This window comes from Callithrix jacchus, chromosome 11 (assembly GCF_049354715.1).
Source record: "Callithrix jacchus isolate 240 chromosome 11, calJac240_pri, whole genome shotgun sequence".
Lineage (NCBI taxonomy): Eukaryota > Metazoa > Chordata > Mammalia > Primates > Cebidae > Callithrix > Callithrix jacchus.
The window spans coordinates 43830538-43858534 of NC_133512.1; the positions used below are offsets into that span (position 1 = coordinate 43830538).

General features: G+C 32.7%; 1 protein-coding gene across 24 annotated transcripts in view; it reads left to right on the forward strand.

Annotated features, from left to right (window-relative positions):
* DGKB (diacylglycerol kinase beta) overlaps positions 1 to 27997 on the forward strand; it is a 747505-nt gene that overhangs the window by 268900 nt on the left and 450608 nt on the right. For all 24 annotated transcript variants that reach the window (XM_078342642.1, XM_078342645.1, XM_078342654.1 and 21 more), the window contains 3 exons: positions 8349 to 8465; positions 16640 to 16713; positions 21983 to 22057. In XM_078342642.1, coding sequence (XP_078198768.1) covers positions 8349 to 8465; positions 16640 to 16713; positions 21983 to 22057 — 266 coding nt within the window. The remainder of the gene's footprint in view (positions 1 to 8348; positions 8466 to 16639; positions 16714 to 21982; positions 22058 to 27997) is intronic.

Genomic DNA, 27997 nt, shown 5'->3' on the forward strand with positions numbered 1-27997 from the left:
ATAGTCACAGAATAAATGGCTTTTACTTTGAAAATAAAAGGAAGCATTGCCACAACAATTGTTTTCAGTAACATTTTTGCTTTACCTTTGCACTGATGAAGCAAAACCACATTGTTCTGTGACAATATACTATTCAATTGTTATTATCTCTATAGGAAATGCCCAAATCGCATTGGTTTCCTTAAAATTGTAATTTAAATCTGCTTGTTTTAGAAAGTATTACTTATAATATATGAATGCTACATAAGATTATGAATATGTTTAGAGGTTAACGTGATTGCATGAAAGTGTAATAACTGCTATTTTCTCCCCACCAAAAATGGCTTTTTAATCAGTGTAGACCCCTTTGTTAAATTAAAAAAAAAAAGTTCTCATATTTAGCCAAAAACATGCTTAAAAATACTTGGAGATACACTTAAATGTAATGTTTCTAATCTTAGAAAATGTTAAACTGATTTTATATTCTTTGAGTTGATGCCATTATTATGATAATTATTATTATAAAAATAGAGCTAAATTATATATTCAGGTGACAAAAGTATTAGGACAGTTTATTATTGCATTGGATAATTTCAGTTTGAGACCATTAATTTTGCATCTTCAGGTTCTTGAGTTTGTTTCTGCCCTTATCATCAGCCCAATCAAGTGAATACAGGACCCTTAACTTGGGATGTAAAGTTTTCTCTTTAGAGCTCTTAATCTCCACAATGTCCCCCTGTATTCAATTGTATAATTGATATCATATGGTTTTAGTAAATAGACCTAAATTTTTAATATATTTTTTCAGTTTTTAGGAAAAATGTCTTTATTTTGATATGAAGTGTTTAAAAGTCTTCCTATACTTATTTTTTTCTGGCACAATATATTGGTTTACATTAACTTAAACTCTACAGTATCCCTCAAAGTCATTATAGAAGATTTTTCAACTCTGTTGTTCCAAAAATTTCCTTAAGCCCTTGCATGGATATATGCATGGCTGAGTGTGTGAATACACATATATACACACAGAGAGACAAGAAACCTTATGTTCTACCATCAGGAACAGTTGCTCCTTGGTTAACGGAAAATGTGGTTAAAGTATATGTGGGAGAACATATAGAAAGATATATACATACATTAAATGTTTAACTTAAAATATGTAAATTTATATTCATTGGCTATATTTTTGAGGATTAGGGGCTTTTCTATGAGGACAGATCTTCTAATTGGAAATGGTGTCCTGCCTTTCTTGCATATATCACAAGCTTATCGCCTATAATAGCTTCAATTCTTTTAAAGTATAACAAAATCTCAAGAACATCTGTGAAGTAATTTGAGTGTAAAAATACTCGCTATTTTTATTAATACCCAAAGCTTTCACAGTTGTTTTCTCTGAACTTAATTTGACCACTCCTCATACACACCATACAACACACACACACACACACACACACACAGCTTGTGTTGTCTTTCTAAAGTTTGCAAGTTATTTTTTATAGAGACGACTTTCATTTTGTATTCAAAATTCAATTATTCTTGTAATAATTACATTGCACAGTTAACAATTACAAGGTAAGTTTTACTTGGAACTGTCATAAAAAGAGTGGGGACTAAGAAGTCACTACGTTGAACATTTAACTTAGCTGATAGAAGAAGGCAATGAGTGTGAGCATGCGAGAGAGTTTCCTCCTGGTGCTTCCTGTCAGTTTACTGTGAGGACAGTCAGTGTAGTTTACAAAGGGAATAGAGAGTGAGGAAGTTTGAGATTGGTTACAAAGTCTGTTTTTTTTTTCTTGAGACAGAGTCTTGCACTGTCACCGAGGCTGGAGTACAGTGGCACAATCTCGGCTTACTGCACCCTCTGCCTCCCAGGCCCAAGCAATTCTCCTGTCTCAGCCTCTTGAGTAGCTGGGATTACAGGTGCACAGTACCACACATACCTAATTTGTTGTATTTTTAGTAGAGATGGGTTTTCACCATGTTGGCCAGGCTGGTCTCAAACTCCCGACCTCATGATCCACCCACCTCGGCCTCCCAAAGTGCTGATATTACAAGTATGAGGCACTATACCCAGCCCAAAATCTGCTTTTATGCATATGTATATGTGTATGTATACTGTATATATATGTATGTATATATAATGTATATATACACACACACAAACATACACACATTGTTTTATAATGGTGCTGCCATATGCTAGCACATAACCAAAATTGAGTTATTTTGGCATAGACCCTCTCTTTCCTAAATTTCATTCCCTCCAATAAGGATCTTCTTAACAGAAGTCTTGTAAGTGGTTTATATCCAGGATAAAATTATCCTAGGAGCAAATACGAGCTTCATGTCTCATGTATGAAAACCGGGACTTGTTGATCAAGTCACAAAGTGCACCTTCAAGTTTAGGAAGCAACTAACACCGCAGGTGCTTTAAGACCAGTTGTCATTTTGTCTGCTTTGTTGCCTCCTGTTTCCCCCAGAGGCACCATCCAGATCACCACAGCAATTATTCTCAGCTATGGTGACTTAGTGGGCAAATAAAGTATAAGATGTCAAATAAAGCACTTCTTTACAACACTTGCTTTTTACTATTGTGACCAAGCAGCATACCTGTGACTAACTTAATAATAGAATATGTCAAAATTCTTTATCTATACTTTAAAGTCACTACTGTTTACTGAGTGCCTGTTTTATGTTAGTACTTTTATCTAAATTTTCTTCCTTTTTTTTAACATGAAAGTTCCCATTCATAGTTGAAATTAGTGGTAACATAACAGTGGTAAATAATTTGCCCAAGCTTAACCAGAAATAAAAGACAAAGATGTGATTTGGCTTCTAAGCTTATACTTTTGCCTTTACCCAAAGTTGTTTTTGCTTTTTAAAAATTACTCACTTAACTAAGTTTTAAAGAAATAAAAACCTTTAGACCTTATATTATTTCTTATATGTGTTTAAAACTCAAAAAAAAAATCAAGACTGTTTCTCTAGCCAGCAAATAGTTTTACCGCAAATTCCACAGATTACTAGTAGATTCAGAGCCTTTGCCATTTTTGAAATAAATTTGTTTCCTTCAACCAGTAAAATGCTCAAATTCCACGTTAAGTCCATACTGATTAAAGGTGTAGCTTTGCAGTTTGTTAGTAAGTTGGTGTCTCAGACTGCATTTTTGTAAGCCCCACTGGGGGCTGTGGTAACATTTCTGCATCAGAGAGATCTTAAATGCTGTGAATCTCCATGTGATACCTTGGGTTAAAACTCTACAGTCCAGAAAATTCACGTGGCCTAGCACCAGTGGCAGAAAGGAATAAGTCTCCATTCAGGCAAGTTGTGCAGTAGTAGTGGGAAAGTAAGCTCTAGGATTCAAGTGAAGCTGTGGGCAGCAGAGCACTTGCCTTTGTAGCTTTGTACCAGTGGAGGTGCTTTGCTGCTGCCAGTTTCTCATGCTGAGATTGGACAAAAAGATGAAAACCCTGTTTTTGAGGTAATCATTGCTTGCTGCTTGCAGTTTGCCAGTGATCAATAACAGCAGGCTTAAGTATTGTGGTAAACAACCCTTTTGTGAAAGCAGTTTTCACCAATGTACAAATACTCTACCTCTGAGAATCAGCATGACGTAGACAAAGATTTTTTTTTTTTAGAGCACGTATTTAAAGTGAGGTCTTTTTATTTTATTTATTTCATCTTTCTATTTATTGTGAATGGTCTTTTTGGCTTTTCTTCTCTGTTTATTATGATGATTATTCTTTTGGAATTCTAATACAATATATTCCCCAGTTAAGATCTGTTGTGCTACTTGTGGAGTCTCTGGATCACAAAACACTGAATTCTACGTTTAAAATGTCTACATAGCAAACACAAATGCTTGATATTTGAAAATGCCCAAATATCAATAACTGTATATTATATTTTGTAGTTATGTGTTCTATATTCTTTCATGACTTTTTTTAAGTTAGAGTAGTTCTTTTCAGTGTTTGAATAATTTCTATTGATTAAAGCAACAATTTTCTAACTCTTTGTATATCTAAGATAATTTATCTGGCAGAAGGAAATTTGCCTTAATTGTAACAATGTAATTTATTTTGTGATTTAAAGCCCAAAACTTAAAAACTGGAGGTTAAATGGCAAACACTGTCCCCTATTATCAGAGAGTAATTTTATTCTTAATGATTGTGCAAACTAAGATTGGTGAGCTCTTTCTGAAACTTTTCAGTAATTTCAACATTGGTAACTAACTCTCATAAATATCATAATAGAGCTCTGCCAGTCAGGGTCAACTGACCTCCCAAAACAGCTAGTGAAACCTGGAGGACAGCAAATTTTTCAAGGATGCCATTACCTTCCCTTCCTGTCCCTCATATTAAAAGGAAAGACAATTTCCCCATTGGATATAGTAGAATGTATTCACCTACCCTCATATTAACTTGTGCTGCTTAAATAAAATATAATGAGTAACTCAGAATGATTTCTATGTAAGTTGAAAATAAAGTAAAACAAATGATTATATATATATATATATATATATATATAAAATATATATATATATATATATATATATATATTTTCGAGACAGAGTCTCACTGTGTCACACAGGCTGGAGTGCAGTGGCATAATCTTGTCTCACTGCAACCTTTACCCCCTAGACTCAAGTGATCCTCCCACTTCAGCCTCCAGAGTAGCTGGGACCATAGGCATCTTACCACCACACTCGACTATTTTTTAAATATTTTTAGTAGAGACAAGGTCTCACCATGTTGCCCAGGTTGATCTTGAACTCCTTAGCTCAAGCAATTTACCTGCTTCAGTCTCCTGAAGTTCTGGGATTACAGGCATGAGCCACCACACTCAGCCTGTTTTTATTATTTCTGATTGCTTACTCTAAAGCAATCGTTTAGTCTCCTGCCCAGCTTACTTAGGGGGGCTACTGTTGGAGGGACATGAAGCCATTTAATCAACTGCTATCTCTGCCTGTTGGAGGTTCTTAGCACACAAGAATTTCCTTAGCTGTATGAATGGCCAAGAGTAAAATAATGTTAGTAGATAGCTTCGTAGCTCTTTAAAGACATATACTTGCATGTCTTAAATTTCCATTGACACATAAATATATAATCGGTTGCAAATGCCCAGTTCCATTGTAACTAACCAATTTTTTGTGTGTGTGTGTGTGAGAGGGAGTCTCACTCTGTTGCCCAGGCTGGAGTACAATGGCGCTGTCTGGGCTCACTGCAACCTCTGCCTACCAGGTTCAAGTGATTCTTCTATCTCAGCTTCCTGAGTAGCTGGGATTACAGGCCCATGCCACCATGCCTGGCTAATAATTTTTGTATTTTTAGTAGAGACGGGGTTTTACCATGTTGGTCAGATCAGTTTCGAACTCCTGATCTCGAGAGCTGCCCGCCTTGGCCTCCGAAAGTGCTGGGATTAAAGGCATGAGCCACCGCACCCGACTGTAACTAACCAAATTAAATTTTATTTAATTCTTCTAATGTAAGCATTTAAAAATTTAAATGCTAAATAACAATTGTTGGGTAATTTGGAAGAATAACTGTATTAAGGTATATCACATTGCATATTTTTACAAAATATTGATTCTGTTTTATATATACGGATGCAAGAACCCTGGAGTAAATTATTTCTACACTGTTCAACAGCATTATGTTTTTGAACAGCTAACACAAGCTATACATTTTCAAATATAAGCATAGAACTTTTTAAATTTAAATATATACCTGATATAACTACTGAAATTTTTTTCATATACACACAGATTTGAACATATAAAAACACTTTGTATAATGGCAATGTTGATGAGCACTGAAATAGGCAACCACAACTATTTTACATCTTTCATAGTAATTTTTATATTGAATACATGCTTCAATGTAGACACAATATTAAGGACTATACATGTTCTATTAAACAACTCTGAGGAACAGGTATCACTACCTACATTTTGCAAAAGTGTAAACCCTCTAGGTTACATGATCCTAAAGCAGTAGGGATGAAATTCATCTCAGGAGTTCTGATTCCAAACCTTATCTAATAATCCACTCCTCTTATACATTATTCCATTTAACTATAAACAATTATAATTTGCAAACTTAGAAAGAACTTTCTTTTAAAAATCAATATTTTGCCAGAAATTATGAAAGCACATCATTTTCTAAAGAACTTGAATTTCAGGAATCCTATTATGCCATCCATCTTCAGCAACACACAAAATATATTCATTGTTTTTGCACCATGGAATTGCAAGGTAAATAGACTACACTGATTAGCATTTATTTTAGTCAGAGACTATTTCTGATTTATCTAGCCCTTATATATTTAAAAATAGTTTTACTTTAGAAGCTACTTAAAAATATATTTCTAGGAATAAATTCAAAGCTCGATAGCAGAGAAGGAGGACTATGCTTAAAAAATGTATTATACTTGGGCAATGATTACTCTAAATACCCTGACTTGATCATTACACATTAGATAAATGCAAGAAATTTCTCAGTTACCCCATACATTTGCACAAATAAAAACCTATCTTTCTAAATTACAGAAACTGAAATGATACTCTTCCAAACAAATACAAAAACTAGGAAATATATACAGCTAAGTAAGTGATAGGAAATGTGTGCCACGAAAGCACTTAAGTAACCATGGCAGACATTGCCAATTAGGACAATTTTTCTCATCAACCCTGGATCCGCAAGAATCCTTCTCAACCGTATGCTTTGAGAACTTAGAAAACTATTTAAAAAATGTTTTTATTTATTTCTTCATTCATTTATCTTGACATTTGTTAATCATGATTTAGGGTTTGATATATACCAGTGAAACAAAGCAAGTCCTTTTTTCTTATGGAACTTTGGTTAATATGAAAGAATGCAGACAATTAAACAAATCAAATAATATCACAGGTTGTAATAATTCGTATTTTAAAGGAGGCTAAAGGGACTAGAGAATCTTGTCTGACATTTGACCACATCATGAAGTGAAAACCAAGGTCAACAAATATGCATGTTTTCCAGCAGGGTGCAGAATGATTGCAAAAGCTCTGAATTAAAAGCATGATTGTTATGATCAAGGAACAAGGAAGAAAGAGGCCAGGGCAGCTGGAGTGGAGTAAAAAAAGGGATGAGTTTGGCTTTTGTGCAGACCTTGGTGTAGGGAGACAACTTATGGAAGTAGATTGATTCATTAGGTGATAGTTAGAATAATCCAAGCCAAAAAAGATAATGGCTGTTTAAACCATGTAATGAGGCAGGTGGTGAGTAGTCATTCAGTTTGAGAGTAGGTAGGAAATTTTTAAAGAAACTAATTTTGGACATTGTACAATTAGGTGTTTCAGACTCTAGTGTGGAGATACAGAAACAGTATCTGTATATAGGAATTAAGGCTCAGGTACAAATCAGAACTAGGATTATACATTTAGAAGTCTTCATAAACATGAAATTGAAAGCTATGGGAATGAATGAAGTTACCTAGGGAGTGAGTATAAATAGAGAAGATGAGAAGTCCAAGGAAAAGGCTGAATCTTACAGGTTGTGAAGCTGGAGAAGCGACGGGCAAAAGAGACTATGAGGGAGACGTTGTAAAGGAAGAAGAGAGCTCAGAGAAACGTGTCCTAGAAGCCACATGAAGCAAGTTTTCAAAAAGTAAGAAGAGATCAGTTATATCAGATGCTGCTGAAAGTTTTGAGAAGATGAAGACTGACCATTTGAGGTGAAACTGAGATGGTCGTCAGTGATTTTAATAAAAGATAGTTTGGTGGTATAATGGTGATAAAAATTGATTGGGTTGTTTTAAGAGAGAGTGAGAAGAGAGGAAATAGAAACGGGGAGCAGGCAACTACTAAAATAAATTTTTCAGTATGAGGAACAAAGGATAATTCCAAGGTGGAATGTCAGTTTTAAGCCATATGCTATCTCTGATACAAACAATAACTTAAAAGTCCATCATGCAATTAAAATTCATTTTCAATATTGTATGTATTTATAAGCTTTTCTTAGTACTCAGTACTACATTCATTAAACTGTAATTCTATACCCTGTATCTCTATCATTGCATATGAAATAATCAACTTTAGTGATCCTTAATAACTTTTGATAAAGAGTCATAATTGGGCACATAGGGATAATACAATTTGGTATTCTTTCTCATTATTTTTTTAAATGATGTTTTGATCATGAAGCTATCATATATATTTTGAGCCAGTTAAAAACCATAGCTTTCATGTCATACACTAGGAACTTCAAATTAGGAAGTTGGGCCTTAGTTTGTAACCATGAAACTCCTCTATTAGTAAAACAACTTAACATTTTATTATGTTATTTTCCTAATTTTTATTTTTATCAAAGGTTTTTTTTTTTTTTAAACAGGACAGACAATCAACAGTGAAAAAGGAAAAGAGTAGTTCCCAGCAGCCAAACAAAGTGATCGACAAGAACAAAATGCAGAGAGCCAACTCTGTTACTGTGGATGGGCAAGGCCTGCAGGTATGATTTTTTAAGTAGAAATTTTAGTAGGTTTCATGTTTGTTACTTCTAGACCCTCAAAGGGGCATATGTTCAGCTATCAACACATTTGTTTAATGTGCATATTAGCTTAGTAGACTCCTTCAGAAATATCTTTTATTAATTTTTCAAAATGTCAGTCTTATAGTTGATTGACAGTAACATTCTGGTTAATCATTTATGATTTTATCTCCATTTAAACTCAATTTGTCAAGAGATCTTTTGAAAGATTTGCCAATTACTGCTAAATATACACACTTATTAGATACATATATGTTATTTATTTACAGGTATACTTCATCTCTCTATATATATATACTTAGTTTGGGCATGATTTGAAGAGTCATTTTGATAGCAAGAAAAGTCTTTAGGAGAGAAGGAAATAAACTCTGTATGAATATATTTGTTTCTGAAAAATTTTTAATACATTTATTATATTTCTGTCTTTCAAAAATTTAAGTCAAAATTTAAATCCCTAATATATTTCTAGTTTAAATAAACACATTCGTTTTTTAATACTACTTAAAAACCTATAAATTATCCTTCTGGTCTCTGGCACCAAAAATAACATTTTAAGACGTTGTATAGGACGAATGCATGATATTTACTTACCTCTGGTTTTTTAACTATATATCTTACTTCAACAGGAGAATGGTCAATAAAGTTGGCTTAATTTTTAACATTGTGGACTTAGTATGTTTTTATACTTATGTTTTGCCCTCCAACTCTCTCTGCTTCAAGTTTTACATTCTCTGGGAATATTTACCAACAATTTAAACACAGAAATTATGTCACACACTTGCATTTAATGTATTTGATTTTCTGTCATTTTTTATGTATTCCTTTATTTTCGATGCTATAGATTATGTCTTTTGTGTTTTTCAATATGCAAACAGTTCAGGGTGCATAGTAGATCCCTAAATGCTTGCTTCTTCATGGTCTGAATATCTCATTGAAAATTTAATAATACTTTACTAAATATTGATAACTGTTACTGTTTGTTTTTATCTAAAAATCTGTTATGAATAGAAAATTTTTCATAAATTATGAAACTCAAATATAAAAAAGAAAATTCTGCGGCTGGGCGCGGTGCTCATGCCTATAATCCCAGCATTTTGGGAGGCTGAGGTAGGTGGATCACGACGTCAAGAGATCGAGACCATCCTGGTCAACACGGTGAAACCCTGTCTTTACTAAAAATACAAAAAATTAGCTGGGCGTGGTGGCACACGCCTGTAATCCCAGCTACTCGGGAGGCTGAGGCAGTAGAATTGCTTGAACCCAGGAGGTGGAGGTTGCGGTGAGCCGAGATCGCGCCATTGCACTCCAGCCTGGGCAACAAGAGCGAAACTCTGTCTCAAAAAAAAAAAAAAAGAAAAAAGAAAAAAAAGAAAATTCAGAATGATAAAATTATGATATGTTAGAAAATATAAAATTTGTTTGTAAAAAGAGTAAACCAGGATATACATTTTGGGAGTCATATCTAAATGTTTAGAAACTTCATAGAGTGTATCAAATATGAAATCTATGCTTACTTTTAGTAGCAAAAAATCTTAATTAAATGATCCTATAAAATTTGTATTGAAACAAATCAACATTTCACTTCAATATGTGGATGGCTAATATTGATGTTTAAATCTTAAGCTATTCTGAGTTATTGCAATAAAATTAATTAAAAGGAAGCCTAATTCTGAAGTCTAATTGTATTTCACTTGTGACTAGGCCCGTATGTGTCATCACAGAAGAGAGGCATATATCATTTTTTAAATAGTATAGCTTAATCATTATGATAGTATTTTATACATATTAACTTGTTTAATTCTCTCAATAAATATATGAGATTAATACCATTATTGTTATCATTTTCAAAACCATAGCTCAGATGTAAGATCACTTCCCCAAGAACACAGTCAGTGGTAAAGCCAAGGTTCGAATAAAGACCATCTGACTCAGTTTATGTTTCACTCCCAAGACACCTTGTCTCTTTGCTTAAAAAATTTTAACGTGTATGTAACTGTTACATTTCAGACCATCTTGTTCTTCTGTGTACTTTTATATTACTGTAGGCTTTGAGATAAAATTCATGTATGCAACAGAGTTTTAGCTTCTCTAATCTCAGTTTTCTAAGATTTTCATAATCATACCTGAATTTTCGCAGACATCAAAACCAAAATTATATAATACATGCAGTGCTTTAAAGGTTTTAAGCTTACAAAATAATATGTTACATTTTATTTTCTATTTTAAAATAATCTGAAATATTTGAACTTATTACAACTAAGTTATTTGTATTAAAAATCTTAGATTATTAACATTCTTTGTAGATATTTTTAAACTCTCTAACCAGATTATAACTTTTTATAACTTTGGCGTATAAAAGTGTCAGCTAAAGTTTTCAGTGGGAAAAATATAGAAGTCAGCCCTAATAAAACTTTAGTAAAAACAAATACTATATGTGTAGTAATAATTATTTGAATTAAAAAAAGGTATATAATAATGTGCGAAAGTCTGTTGTATCTCAGAAGAAAGGACCAAAATAAAATACACATCTATAGTCCCATAGTTTTGGAGAAAAAATTAAAAGAATAAGGTACTAGATAGTAATTATATGCAAAATGAAAAAATGGTAATTTTGTGTTATATTTATCAATTTAAAATACTAAAATGTTTGGTTTTGATCAAGAAAGGTAAAAAGATCTACCATGAAATTATTTTTTTATGAGCTTTAAAAAATATATATCATTAAAAAGCATTGAGTTGCAGTCCAGTTTGCATATAATTCAGTGACAGAAGAGATCTACACTGCTTAAAGAAGACTATTAATCATAGTTAAGCACATTCATCTTATTTCTTTGCAGCTAACCAGCATAATGATCAGGATTATTATTTCTAATTAGAGGAAGTAATAGATCATGTATAACCTTAGGATGAGTCTCATTAATTAACCCAAGTCCTAGGGGACTTCAAATAGAGGTGGTTAGGCACTCTGTCTTTGTCATCACTCACACCATAGGTTTACATTTAATACATATGATCAAATGTAATTGAAACTACGATTTCTTAACATGCAAGAGATAGGAAATTCAGATGGCTCTCTCACATGTGAACAAATAAGGAGAAAAACAGAACAATTGTTTAAGCTCTATTATGTTGAAGTTACCTTGTTCCTAAATATTCTTTGAGAAACAGTTCCTTTAAGAACTAACAAATCTAGTTTCTGATACTTTTAGCACAAGAAAAAAAGGAGGACCCTATGGTTAAATATCTAAAACCAAACCAGTGTCTTTTCTCACAAAACTGCCTCTTTCTGTCATCTTCCTTATTTGTAATATCTTATTCTTGAATCACCAAGACTATGAACCATACATGCACATACTAAATGTAACTGTATAGCCTGTATATGTATTACATTATCTCAATATGATTAATTCACTTTCTTTGATGTATGTGTGTGTGTGTCCTTTGTTCACTTTAGAATTCTCAACCCTGTTGACTCATTCATCATTAGCCCTTCATTGACATTCTAACCCTCTGTCTAAATCCAGAATTATTACTCTAGTTTTGAGCATTACAGCAATTTTTAAACTGAGTTTCTCCATATACATAAAATGGTAGATAATAAATGATGTAAAAAAATAGAGCTGAGTAAGATAAGAAGTATCAGGGCTGAGAGTTGGAATTGTCTATAATTTTAAGTACAGTGGTGAGATTAGGCCTCATTAATAAACTGATATTTTTGTAAAGACTTAAAAGAGATGAAGCAGTTGGTCATGTAGATATATGGGGAATGGACAGCCCTAAGATAAGTATATGCCTGGAAAGTTCTATGGTCAAGAAGAACTGTAGTTGGAGTAGGGTGGGCAAGAGGGAAAGTGGTAGCAAGTAGTTCATAGAAGTAACAGGGGCTAGATTTTATAAAGCCTTGAAGGCTTCAATAAAGATTGACTTTTGATCTGAGTGCGATGAGAAGATATTGGAGGGAGGGATAAGCAGAGGAGTGAGATGACTTGAATTATATTTTAAAAGGCTTACTCTTATAAAAGATTAGATTGTTTGGGAGCCAAGAGTCCAGTAGATTAGTACTGAAGTTATTCAGTGGTTATAGGATGTAGGATTATTAGGATGGAGAAGTGGAGATAGAAAGATGTGATGGAATTCTACATATATTTTGAGAAAAGGGTCAAAGGGATATGCTGATGAGTTGACTACAGGATTTAGGAGAAAAGTGAGGAGCCAGGAACTTCTCCAAGATATTAATAGTTTAGTCCATGCAACTCAAATGATGCAGTTGCCATTGACTGAGATAGGAAAGCGTCTGTATGAGTGTTGGAGGGAAACTTGTATTGCTGTTAGATATCCAAATAAGGATATCAAGTAGGCAGACCAATATATGAACCTAGAATTTAGGAGAAAGGACAGACATGAATTTGGGAGTGAAAGGCACTGATGGAAGCCATCAGATGAGATGAAATTATTAAAGGACAGAGTGTGTATTTAGAGAGAAGTAATTGAACTGGGTTCCGAAGCCAGTCTAATTCCAAAAACATACTCTTTAAATGCACTATTTTTAACTGCCCCTTTATGTGAATAAATAAGATTTTACATGATGAACTCTAATCAGTTTTGTAGAGAATCCAGTGTGAACAGTCTCCTGGAATACCCTGCACACCAAATTTATAACCATTCTTCAAAATTTCAACTACAATAGATGCTATAGAAACCTTTCTTAAAAGCTTGTTCTTTTCATCAGTATTTTTGTTATACCTTATTACTGTATCTCAATTATTATTTAACTGTTTTGAAAAGACATAGGGTTCTGTAGAGAGCCTCAAGTACAATGGTAGGGTCATGGGAGATTGAGAACAGGTTCAGGGTTCTTTCATGCTTTAAGCAAAGCAACTAGGATGTCATCTGTTCTATGTGCTGTTCTATTTTAGATGGTCTCAAATGCTGTATAAATATGTACTTTCAAGAATGAATAGCTTTAAGCTGACATAATTTTTGATATTGTTGTGTTTTTGCCTTTCACCTCATACTCCACCAAAATCTATGACAAAAATGACACAATATTTTAGGATGGCAATAAATCTGTTTTCAGAATAACTAAGTTTTACATATTTTATCACAATTTTTTGTGAAAGTAAAAATTCTAAATTCATAGATAAATTAGATACAGTCTAAGAGAGAATTAGTAAGCTTGAATGTAACATAGGTACCTCACTACATTGCTACCTCAGTTCCCATTTAGGTCTCATCAGTTGTCCCAATAATACTTTTCTCCACAAAACTAGTCCAGAATCATATTAGTTTTCCGTTATTGATTGTTGTATTTTGTGTGTGTGTATATATCACACACACACACACACACACACACACACACATATATATATATATGATAATGTTTTCATATGTAGGAAATACTAATGTAAATGAGAGTGGTAGTGATGGAGCATAATTTTGGCAACTTACTCTCAAATGGTTGAGGGGGAAACAGTTAATTATAGAGTCATTGCAACTTTTCTGTTAATTGGAGGTTTTTTCAAAAATAAAAATATTACTGTAAAAATTTTAAAATATTACTGTAAGATATTTTCATAAAGCTATTCACCAAAATCAGACATACTGAGTTTCAGAAACTAATAAAACTGTTTATATTCATTTTGTCAGTAGATACATTTTATGATTGCAATACAATGCAAAGGCAGTTTTTGCCTGATTGATCTGTTTGAAAACCAGAATCTGGAATCAGTCAGATCAAATTAACTAATTGAAAGACTACATGTAATAATATTGACATTTTTAATTTATCTCATACTTTATATGTTAGGATTGTCTAAAAAAGAACTCATACTCAATAATGAGAATAACATTATGTAAAATAGTGGTTGCTAATTGGTATTATATCTGTTTTTCCATATTAGATATTCAACTTTTGCCACTTGTGGAATATCATCATTGTTCTAAATTATTTAAATTCTCTTTGATTTTTCTAATGCATTTAACTTGTTTCTCCATTTCACTACCCCTAAAAATTACATCGAGAGTTTGTATTTTATTTTGAGATACCTTAGAGACTACAGTCTATTCCAGTGGGATATTTATTTGTTTGTACCGGTATGCAACTTATAACACAATTTTAATTGCTTTATTTGATAATTTATAGTCATGCCTGTAAATATTCTAACAAATATCTCTGAAGAAACACATTTCAAAACATAGTTTGAAAATAATTCTATATATTGGACTCAGTATGAATTTTTGTATAATCTCATATAATAATAAAATAAATGTTGACTTTTATAGGGAGTAAAGAAAAATTCATTCTAATGAGTATTTGGGTTCAGATTTAATACTTTGTTCATGCTTAAAAATCCTTATTTACACTGAGATTACCATTTCTATTTAAAAACAAGGAGAAACAATTCAAGTTGACTAAAAAGTCAACTAAAATCTACATCTATTTATCATTGCTTATTTGCTTGTGAAAACATTAGGAGTTTCAATTTTGTAATAGGATGAGAAATTTTTAAAAATCAACCATAGGTTTTTAGATATAGTTGTTTTTTGGTGTTTCTTCATTTTAGTTTTTAATGGGAGGAAGGGGTACCCATTGCAGTCGGTAGCCACCAAGGCTTAAAGATAATCAACACTTTATATACATTAATTAATTGCACGCATTTGGTTCAGGGAAGACCTGGGAAGTTACTGCAGAAGTTCCTCATGCTCATCCTTCTCCCAGCTGAATTGAAGACAAATTAGGAAGAAAGAAACTTTGTCGTCTTTACAATGGAAAGTAAAACAGAAACAGACATGGTAAATTATAATGAGAGCTAGTTGAAGATGTGTAGCAAAATTAAGAATATTTTATTCAGTCTTCTCATTTAGGTAATGTGAAGATTTTAACATTTCCCTGTTGACTATTCTCATTAGAAAAATGCCATTTTACTAAAGAAGGGGAGGAAAATATGTTAGAATATTTTAACTTATATTGCTAAATAGACAGGAAGGAAGGGTATGATATGATAAAATGAGTGTTTTTAATTGTCTCATTAAATATTTAATAATACTTTCTAGGGGAGAAATAACACTGCAGTAAAGATAATTTGAATCTACTTTCAAAAATGCAGATTGATCTAAAATAGTTCAACTTATAATTTAGAGGACACAATTAGCTGAATACTTTTGTTATTAAATTTTTTTTTCATCCCGCTGTATTTAGATGGGAGTTATATAGGGTTATATTGAATAGGAATACTTTTATTTTTAAAAGTCTATTATGTTAACATTGGAATCAGGTAATAGACAACAGTTGTCCTTTCCCACGCTATCTAAAATAACTCTGCTGGCACCAGTAAAGTGCTGTCACCTTACCTGCTTTATTTCCCATTATGGCATGTTTCATTACTAAATATATACTTGTTTATTGTATATTTCTCCACTATAATATAAGCTCCCTTAGGACAGAAACTTTGTCTTTCTTGTTTAACCGAGAGCTGAGTTGTGATGAAAGCAGCAGCACATGACGTATAGTACAGACAAGTCAATTCCTGTTCCCTGAAAGAGAGATCAGTATTTAACGGACTCTATTTAGCAAATAGACTTGATTAACTAGCAGTGTATTCAGCAAGCAGGAAAAGAAAGCACTGAACAAATTGTATAAATAGGGATTTTTAGACCAAAAAGGACCTCAAAAGATCTTAATTTCCTTTCTAGTTCACAGGTGGTTGGGAAGATGAAGCCCGCACATGCCTCAAAACTCTCAATTAGGACTCCTGCATAAAAGGAGGTCTCTCTATAAGTTGATCTTTTTCTTTGCTTCTTATGGTGTTTTCCTCAAATTCTGCTTTATTCTGTCTCTTACACTTACTGTCTGAAAACTGTAACTTGGTTTTCATCTCACAGGAATTTCAAATGTTATTCCCTCTTCCTGACTGCCTTCCCCTCTGCCCAGTACTTAGATAGGCATGCCTTTCTTCGTGGAGGAGGTATTCCTGTTGAACACAGCACACATACACACATACGGACACGCACACGTTACAAAAACAGTCATATTATTGAAATTGTATATTGGTATTTCATGATTTAGAAATCACAGTGAGTCTTCTTCATATATAATGTGCCTAATATTTATTCCATATATATAACTTTTCTTATAGATCACTCCTGTGCCTGGTACTCACCCACTTTTAGTTTTTGTGAACCCCAAAAGTGGTGGAAAACAAGGAGAACGGTATGTTTTTTAATTAATTTAAATGTCTATATCATATATGTGTAAAAAAATAGACAAAGCTATGATGTAAAAATACTTAAAAACAATTATTCCTCACCGTTTACTAATTTTAATGCAAAATAAATGGTGCCAGCACGCAAGACGTTCATATGATCTTAATTTTAGGACAAAAATTTTAACACAATGGCCTTTTGTAAATATTTTTATTTATCATAGCTCAGGTGTTTGAATTCTCTCTACCCCACCTATCATCCCATTCCCCTAGCAAAGAGCATGCCTTCATAAATACTGTTGAATGCAAATTGGTTTTCTAAACGGTAAACAAGATAAATTCAGGTAAGTCATAACCCAGTTCTAAGAAACAGAATTTATATCCAACTTCTAGGCAAAATATATTATAATGATTTTTCTGCTTGTGCATTTTGGACAACATGATGCCATATTTCCTGAAGAAGTACAATATATTTAATCTGAATAATAATGAGCTGTATTATTAGGTATTTCAGCATTCTGGCTTATAATATTTTAATTTTATAACAAATCAATGATTAAATTATATTATTTAATACAAATATGTAAACTACTACGTTGAAGTGTTAATCTTATGTCTTACTAAAGAGGACGGTCATAAATAAAAATGCAGTCATCCCTGCCTTAATGCGTTTTAGATGGCTTTTCTAATCTCAACCAAAAGTAAGCAAGCAGATGAAAGCACTCATAACAAACATGACAAGAGTACAACAAATTTCCTTTGTGGTTCACCAAATAGCAAAGTCGACATTTTCCCATAAATGTAGTAATTTTTTTCTACCCTTTAACTTTTCAGGTTTCTTTCCATGAAATGAAGAATGTTTTTCCTTATTGAATCATCAACAAAACATTTTTGCTTTAAAGAGTACAAGATTTTTAAGATGAAATTTGGGTGGAAAAAAAAGACAAAAAAAAAAGAGTATAAGATTTTTTTTCTTTTCATCAACATCTAATTATGTTTTACTCCTGTAAACAAGATAGAAATTATTTCAAATTAATATTGGTTAATAATTAAAAATATTCACAATGCTTTAATAAATTAGTTTTACTCATAAAATAAATAATAATGCTGAAATTACTTCTTTACTACTTACAGTTCATCATCTATTGATAGCTTGAGCAAAAAAAAAAAAAAGGAAACTTTTCACAAATAATTAGATGAGACTTAAATCCACATTGGAAATTACAGAAAATTGAAGCCTAAAGAAAAAAATTAATATTTTCAAAGAAAAATACTTTTTTCTCAAATTAAGGTAATATGAATCATGTAGAATGACCCTTAATTGAATATTTGCTTTCCCTTTTTGCCAGTGCATATAATTAATTTTCCCTAAATTAAAATAGATATCTATAGATAGATAGATAGATAGATACACTAAAGTCTTAAAGAAATTAAACTTACCAGGGGCTTCAATTTTGAGCTCTTCTAGATACACAACCACTTGTGTTTTATTCTTTGTACATTGACTGGGGCCATGCAAAGTCAAATGAAATGTAAAAATGTTTGCAACATGATCTATTATGAATTGTAAACATACATTTTTCTGTCTGCATAAGACATCTTTCACAAGATGATTCCATTCAGTGTTTTTCTTTCTATTCTTTTTTTTTTTTTTTTGGCTTTTTACTTTGATATGTTAGATAAGTTGCAAAAGGTTACAGAATCATACCTCTGCATAAAGTTTTCCATATCAGTCAATAAGTCTGAAAATATTCACATATGTATTCAGGCAGCAACACCAAATTGAATCCAAACTCTACTAGTGACTGGGAATAAGAGGCATAAGACACAGTCATGCAGGCAGGCACGTAAATAGATCTATTGCAATGCCACATACTACAGGTTAAACTAGAAAGGTTTAAAATAAAAGTGCTGTTGAAGTTCACAGAAGGAGATAACCATCTCTGAAAACTAAGAAGTCTTTACAGAAGAAGTAGTTTTGTATTGGTTCTTATATAATAGATGTTTGTCAGATGAAAGAAGGAGAAAGACGGATTTGTGAAATGGCAAGGTGTCAACCAAGAGGAATTTACCAAGGTAACAATGTAGGGAGAAAGAGGGGGAGAGATAAGAGAGAACCTGCAGCTGAATTGTGAAGATGTCTGAATTTTATTTTTTATATAAGTCTCAATAACTTGACCTGAACAGAAACTTTGCATCATGGATAAGTCATGACTGTACTTTGACAAGAGTATAGAGGAGGGCTGGGTTGCCAAGAATTTTATAAAACTGGTGAGAGAACTTGAAGACCTTGACTAAGGCAGTAGGATGGAATAGCCAGATTTGATAAGCATTTTTAAAAATTTTGTTGCTAAGGCCAATGGCAAGAAGGATGTTTCCTAAGTTTTCTTTTAGGAAGGCACAGAATTCTCCACTAGTATGTTCAGGTGCTAAGGAAAAAAGGGTATTGAGAACAACTCTAGGTGATATAAGCAGGTATTACATAGTGAATTTGGAGAGTTCTATCAGTACATATCATAAGAATGTGTTTGTAAAATATATAATCATATTTTCACACCAATTTAGCAACCTAAACATATCCCTTAACTTTTAAAAATATTTTTAATTTCAACTTTTATTTTAGATACAGTAGGTACATGTGCAGGTTTGTTACATGGGTATATTGTGCTCAGGTAGTAAGCGTAGTACCCAATAGAGTTTTTTCACATCTTTCTCCACTCCTTCCTTCCCCACTCCGGTAGTCCCCATGTCTAGTGTTCTCATGTTTATGTCTGTTCATGCTAACATTGCATGCAGTATATGCACTATTTGGTTTTCTGTTCCTGTGTTAATTCACTTCGGAAGATGGCCTCCATCTCCATCCGTATTGCTGCAAAGGGCATGATTTCATTCTTTTGTAATGGCTCTGTAGTATTCCATGCTATATATGTACTGCATTTCCTTTATCCAGTCCACTATTGATGGATACCTAGGTTGATGCCATGTCTTTGCTTTTGTGAATAGAGCAGGCATGAAAATAAAAGAGCATGTATCTTTTTGATATATAGTATATTTTCCTTTCAGATTTACACCCAGTAATGGGATTGCTGGGTTGAATGGAAGATCTGTTTGAAGTTCTTTAAGAAACATTCAAACTATTTTCTACAATGGCTTAACTAATTTACATTCACAACAGTGTATAGGGATTTCCTTTTCTTTGTAGCCTTGTCAGCATCCACTGGTTTTTGACTTTTAATAATAGCTATTTTAATTGATGTGAGACAGTGTTTTCTTGTGGTTTTAATTTGTATTTCTATGATGATTAGTAATGATGAGCAGGTTTTCATGTTTGTTAGTTTGATGCTTGTATCTCTTTTAAGAGTTGTCTTTTCATGTATTTTGCCCATTTTGAATGGCATTATCTGTTGATATTTTTCTCTCATTAAGTTCCTTATAGATTCTGGGTATTACATCTTTGTTAGATGCTTAGTTTTCAAACATTTTCTCCCATTCTACAGGTTGTCTCTTTACTCTGTTGATGGTTTCTTTTGCTATGCAGAAGCTCTGTAGCTTAACTGTCAATTTCTATTTTTGTTGCAACTTGAGGACTTAATAAAATATGTGTTGCGAAGGCCAATTTCAAGTGGGGTATTTCCTATGTTTTCTTTTAGAAATGTTGTTTGGGATCTCACATAGCCTTGCTTTGGCTATTCAGGCTATTTTTTAGTTACACATTAATTTTAGAAGAATTTTTTCCAAGTCTTTGAAAAATGACATTGGTAGTTTCATAAAAATAGTGTTAACTCTGTAAATTACTTTGGGCAGAATAGATGTTTTAGCAATAGTGATTCTTCCATGAGCTTGGAATGTTTTTTTCATTTATTTGTATCATCTCTGATTTCTTTCAGCAGTGCTTTATAGTTCTCCTTATAGAGCTGTTTCACCTGCTTGTTTAGTTGTATTCCTAGGTATTTCATTTTTTGTTTGTGTTGCTATTATAAATGATACTGTATAATTGACTTGACTCTGCCTGGATGTTATTGAAATGCTATGAATTGTTATACATTTGTATTGTTTCTTGAAACCTTGCTAAATTATCAGTTCTAGCAGGCTTTTGGTGGAATCTTGAGAGTTTTCTGAGTATAGATTCACTGTCAGTGAAAAGAGAGAGTTTGACTTATTTTCTTATTTGGATGCCTTTTATTTCTTTCTCTTGTCTAATTGCTCTGGCTAGCACTTCCAGAAATATGTTGAACAGGAGTGGTGAGAGTGGGCATGTGTTGTTCCAGTTCTCAATGGGAATGCTTCCAGCTTTTGCCTGTTTGGTATGCTGTTGACTGTGGGTTTGTCAGAGATGGCTTTTATTATTCTGAGGTATGTTCCTTTTATGCCTAGTCTGTTGAGGATTTCCTTTTTATGAAAGGATTTTGTGTTTTGTTAAATGCTTTTTCTGCATCTATTGAGATAATTATATGGATTTTGGTTTTAATTCTGTTTATGTGGTGAATCATATTTATTGATTTGTGTAGGTTGAACCAACCTTTTATCCTAGGAATCATGCCTGTGTTAAATTAACTTTTTGATGTACTGTTATCTCTTCACTTTTACTGTTTGTCTAATAATTCAAACCATGTGAGATAGGTGCATGCATAGAAACATTTCTATTGCATTTACTTACAGAAATTGTTTTCTTTCAGAAAAAAATAATTATTTAATATGTGCTGCTAAGACGGTTTAGCAATTTTGTGAGATGACTAAGATTTGCTTATATGAAATGATTAGGCCAGATGAGGCTACATTCTTTGCTTACATGAACATATGTACAATGTACAGTCCCATTTTATGTAGGGGATAGATAATTTTCAGATCTATTAGAGATCTATGGAGAGATGAATTATCCACAAAAATTTATTGAGAGAAGATATTTAAGCAATTTTATGCTGAAATATTTAAAATGCATAATTTATTTGAAATCTAGTTAGCTAAATAATGTTCAAAAGAGGTTTAGAGAATATTCTAAACATATATGCATATTAAGGATGCAAGCAATATTGCTAACTTATGAACTATATTACCTTTACAGTAGCTACCAAACCTTTAAAGAAACCAATCATTCCTATGGAGCTCTTAGACTTCTGATATTTAGATTCAAATTTTATTAAATTGATAGAAATTATGTGTTAATTTATATCATTAATTTTAACTATATATATTTTATAACACTGAGACACATTACTTTTTTTAAAAGTATTGAGTAGTATTAAATTTTCTTTTTTTCCCACATTTTCACCTTTACAGAATTTACAGAAAATTCCAGTATCTACTAAATCCTCGTCAAGTTTACAGTCTTGCTGGAAATGGACCAATGCCAGGGTAAGCCCAGGGATTATATTATTACCATCAACTCAATTCATGTTAATTAATTAAATAAGCTGCCTAACATATCTAGAAATGTTATTTGAATACAGCAGGATATTAGTACATAGAAATGTAATATCAACTGCATAAGAGAAACCAGTGCAAATAGTGGTTTTCCAAATAGCCCATTTCTAGCAGATTTTTCTTCCTTCTAAAGATTGTGAAGTAATGCTCCTTATTGTACTAATAATATTAATAATCACACACATACATATACACAGACAAAATAGCTGAATGCCAGTTTGAACACTGCCAAACCATGTACTTGAAGAACCGCTCTTTTTTATTGTACTTCTTATATTTAAAATATCTGCTAAAAAGTAAAGAGAAAGCTAGTTAGCACATTTATGCCTAGTGTTCCATTATTGGAACACTGAGCATCTGAGTGTTATTTATATTCTACTGCTCAAGGTCGTCGCCAACATCTGATTTTTAAATTCAAATGAAATTCAAAAAATTGTAACCTCCAGCATAAATGGGTTAAAGAAAAAAAAAAGCATATGATTTCATTTACTACTTACAAAATCTAGCCAATATCACTCTCTTATAATATACTTCATTGTTAACAGGTAAAATGTAGTAAAATAAGACACATATTTTTAACACAAACTTTATACTTTTGATGTCACCAATATGCACTTAAACAAATCATCAACTTAGACTAGTTAAATAATTAATGTCATTTTCTTTCATTGACCTCTTTTCTATCAACATGAGAGTAAACATTAGACCACATGAAGTGAGCAAAAGGTCTATAAGCTTTATACATGCTTCATTTTTTTAAAGCAGTTAATTTAAAATAAGTCTTATAGCTCATTCTCAGGCATAAGAAACCAAATATTTAAATGACACTCTTTTAAAAACTCAGAATAAAATTTGTACCATAGCATCTTATACAAAAATAGGTTCATTAAGTATAATTAATTAGCATAGTCTCCCTACATTATATTCAGCTCTTTCTTCTACTGCCTTGCTGCCTGCTATCTGGGATCAGTTTCCCAATGCTGAGCAGTAATCTGCAGAACCTCCTTCTTAAAGATGTTGGGCTCATCACAGGAATTTGGTTCAGAACAATGTCTTTGTAAAGCTCCACTCTCCAGAATCTAGAGGATCATGATCAGACTGCTGGCTAAGTGAACCAGCTATATGCTGGAAGTCCCCATGTAGATAAAGCCAAGCAAAAGTAAAGTATTGTAAACTCAGAAGCTCAGTCAGTATGGCTCTTTTTCCTGTCCTTTAATATTCTCTGGACATCAAAGAAGTAGATCTTCTGTAGAATTAGGATATTTTGCATTCAAAACCGTTGTCATTCCAAGACCCCTGTAAGTTGACTCCAACTTCCAAATAGCCCATTTTTAGCAGATTTTTCTTCCTTCCTGGAAAACCAAGGAAATCCAGGATTTTCCTGTATTTCATAGTTAAACAAGAGGTCATTTGGCTCTCCTAATTATAAGCCTTATAGTTTAACCTCTGTGTGGTTTCATTATGTTACCTGTAAAATAAGGATTTGTGCCTGCCTTAGAGGAGAGTTGTGAGGTTAAATGGGATAATGCCTATAAAGCAAATAACAATGTGCTTACTGCATAGCATGTCCTCAATGAATGTAGCTTTTATCTATATTATTTGCAGGAAAATGAATTAATAATTAATTAAACATGACTATTTCGCAGCTCTGTGTCAATATATTGGAATCAACTTAATTTTAGCCCTGTTCTCTCATTCACTTTCTTCCTACCACAGTTTAAATATGTACTACATGTTTCCTTCTACTCTTTCAGTTCTAGGCATCCTATTATCCTCTGCTCTATCTTAACATATTTAAAAAATGAAAGTAATATAAGTAACTGTCAAAAGTCTACACTACAATTAATATTATTTAGAAAATTTTAAGAGTCCCACTTTAAGCACTACTACTCCTCAGAAATCATTATTGTGATTGTTTGGGTATATTGTCCCAAACAATCTAATAAACACATATAAATGAGCATATCCCTCTCTGTGTCTCTATAACATTTGTACACACACAGATATATATGTTAGATATATAGTTAGATAGTTTTTTATGTAACAGTATAGATTTTATATTGCCTTGCAACTTGCTTTCTATGCTCTAAAGCAGGTGTTACACATTGTTCCATTTCAGTAGATATTGATCAGTTTCATTTTTCTAACTGCTGCATGATAATTCCATAATTATATCAGTCATCTCATTACTGCTGAATATTTAGATTGCCTGTGTTTTACAGTTATTATCAAATATGCCACATGAATATCTATCATTTTGTCTGCATATTCTTGAAAGCATGTTCAATTATTTTCATGGAATCACTGGCTATGGGTAGGATTGTCTAGCTGAAAATATTTAATGTCAAAGTTGGTTTTAAAAAATGAATTTAAATAGAATTGTGTTGAACTTTTTGTTTCATCTAGACCACCATGAGAATACCTGTTTGCCTCTGATATCAATACCCACACTGCATCCCTAGTGTCAGACTCACACTTCTGTTAGAGAGCTAGTCTTTGTTTATCCTCAAGGCAAATGCCACAGGTAGTTGCTCAGAATGGGGACTCTGGCCCGGCTATGATGTTGCCCTTTCTCTGAACCCAGTGAATGATCTGCTCATTTGTAAACCCTCCCTGCCCTGCTTCTAGCTGTACTGCCCCTGATCATGCCAAGATTGTCCTATTGCAGTAATTCCCTTTTAATGTATTGCGTTAAAAGTTGCTCTATTTCATAAGGTCTCCCTATGACTCTGATACCCTTGGTGATTTATACATTTTAGTTCTATCACCATTTCTGGTTTATTGCTTTAACAATTCTAACAATAGATTTTTGAATGTATACTTTTGAAAGTGTAGTATGCATTTTATCTGCAACTTTGAACCTGTAGTTATTCTATGTTCCAAATTCTTCTTAAAAAATTTTTCCTCTTTACCACATCAGATTGATGTATTCTTTTGGTATACAACTCTTCTTTTATCCCAACTCTATTTTTTTCAAAAACTTTGTTTATAAGAGGAAATAACTTTCTTGATGCACTAAAACTATTTATAATGTAAATTAACTGGCAAATACTAAAACTCACTGGGCATTTCATTTTTTTTCTTTAATTATTTTTAAAACACGATGGGTATGTATATGTCTCCATTCTATCTTCTTATATAAATTATCCCTCCCTGATTCTGACTATTCTGTTTCAAGATGTCGGAAACAATAGTCTGTTTCAAATAAGTTGCTTTCTTCCTGATGGAACATATTGTGATATAACTGAATAAATTATTTGGAGGTATAGCTTAGTTAGAAAAGATGAAATACAAAATATAAATTACTCTTGGGTTTTACCTAATGATATGTTTTCCTTCACTACATTAAAATAAGTATGTATATCTCTAGCTGTACACCATCTTCACATGTTAATGTGACTTATAAAAATTTCACATCAAGTTTTTTATATACTTGTGACATTACTTTTCCCCTTCTGACTCTAATATTCATGAAAATACAGATGGTTTATTTTCACATTATTTCTAAAATTTTAATTCAGAAGTAGAAAGTATTTATTGAACTTAAATAAAATACAAGAAAACTTTAAAATATGCAAATTATTTTCAGATTGATCAGCATAATTAAGAATAATGAATTGTTTGTGAGAAAGCTGCTGTTAGAAATCTTTGCTTTCATCTACCTGAACTAAATGCAAATCACACATAATTTAAAAAATATAATGCAATAGTCAACCTGCAGATTCACATATTCAAATATCATGCATATTTCTATAGCAAAACTTTGGAGACTATATTCTCCTATTAAAATAAATGTGTAATTTAGAAAATGTGTAACAGATTCCACAGATTTCATTAACTTCTTAATTTAAAATTTAATTTTATATAACCAATTTTCTACCATATTTTATTTAAGTAAAATCTCTCATTAATCTGAGCTTATGACCTTTTACGTATGCCTCTTGTTATATAATTATGACACAGAAATGAACAGAATCCTCAAAAGGCTAAGGAAATGTTCATCTAAATTTAGTTGAGCTCTGTTGCAAGTTTCAAAAATAAAAAAATTTTCTTACTAATGTAAAAGTGTAGCATTTAACTCTCTTCTTCTTATGATTATTCATAAAATAAAATGCAGGTGATTCTGCAAGCTCTCCCCCAGTTAAATGTGTAAGCATAATTCTGACTCTGGCTTGGCCACTGGAGTGATGGAGTTTGAAAACTGATTTATGTTTCTAAATTAAAGACCTACAGATTAATAAAAGTAACAAAAATTCATTACCATAATTAATAAAGTCATATAATTGCTTGCCTCTCACAAAAATTCCCCTATTTGGGTCATTATAGGTCTGTAGTCACACATCCACAAATGTTCTATGATTTTAAAGATGTTGAAAAGTCTGAACTTTTATTACTTATCTCACCAATAAAGGCTAAATGGCACTTAGACTAGAGATCTGCATGTCACTATTTAAAGATTATCACCTGTCAAAATTGTTGAAATCTTCTAAAGAAAAAAACATGTTTTGAATTGGCCATTTGAAATGACCAGTTCATATTTGCATATGTGCTTTAACTTGGGTTTTATTCTGTTCTGGCTGCTATAACAAAATCCCTTGGACTGGCTCATTATAAATAACATAAATTTATTTCTCTCAGTTCTGAAAGCTGGGAAGTCCAAGTTCAAAGGACTAGGAGATTTGGTGTCTGCTAATGGCTCACTTTTTGTTTCCAAGGTAGTGTCTTCTTGCTGCATCCTCTGGAGGGAATGAATGCTGAATCCCCACATGACAGAAGAGCAGAAAAACAGCTGGCTAGTTTCCTCAACCCCCTTTATGAAGGCACCAATCCCATTCATAAGCGAAGAAGCCTCATGACCTAATCACATCCTTGGTACCCCGCCTCCTAATACTATTGCATTGGGCACCGAGTTTAAGCATTAATTTTGGAGAGATACAAATGTTCAAACCATAGCATTCTGGACTGGATCCCCCAGAATTCATGTTCTACTTACATACCAATACCTTACATTCATTCCATACCAGTAGCCCCAAAAGTCTTAATTTGTTTTAATACCAACTCAAAAATCTCAAATCCAGATTCTCATCTAAGTATCTTCAAAATCAGAGATGCATGAGACTCAAGGTATGATCCATCCTGACCTCCAATCCTCTTCAGCTGCACCCCTGTGAAATCAAACCATTTGTGTTGTTCATAAATTAGCCAGTGTAAAGTAGTTTGTTATGTCTGCCAGAACAGACTAAGACAGATTTGGTATTGAGGAGTGAGGTGCTAATGTAACGAATTCCTAAAAATGTAGAAGGAGCTATGGAATTGTTAGAGGCTGCAATATGGAGCAGGAAGAGGAGGAGGAGGAGGCGGGGGATGGGGGGGCGCAGAAGAGGAAGAAAGAAAGACCACAGAAAGAGCTTCAGTCTTAGGGATGATCTACATGGTTGTGAACAAAATGTTGCTAGAAATATGGATGAGAAAGGCCATTGCAATGAGGCTTCATACAAAAATGAGGAACAAGTGATTAGCAATCAGAGGAAAGGCAATCCTTTTTATGAAGTGACCAGGAGCTTAGTTGACTTAGTTCACTTAGTTGACTTAGTTGACTTGTGTCCACTGCTGTTTTGTGGAAAGTTGAATTTGAGAGTGATGGCAAAATTTAAAGATTTGACAAATTCTCAGACTGGCCAGTTTTTAAAGAAAGAAAAGCCTGTTCAGGCTAAAACACCAAGGGGGTCAACAATGAAAGTTTGATAAGCAGATTAGTATGGCTAGAAGGAATCCAGAATGCTGTTCATCAAGACAATGGAAGACTGGCTCTGAAAATGTTTCAGAGATCTTCAAGGCTGCCACTCCCATCACAGGCCCACAGTGGCAGGG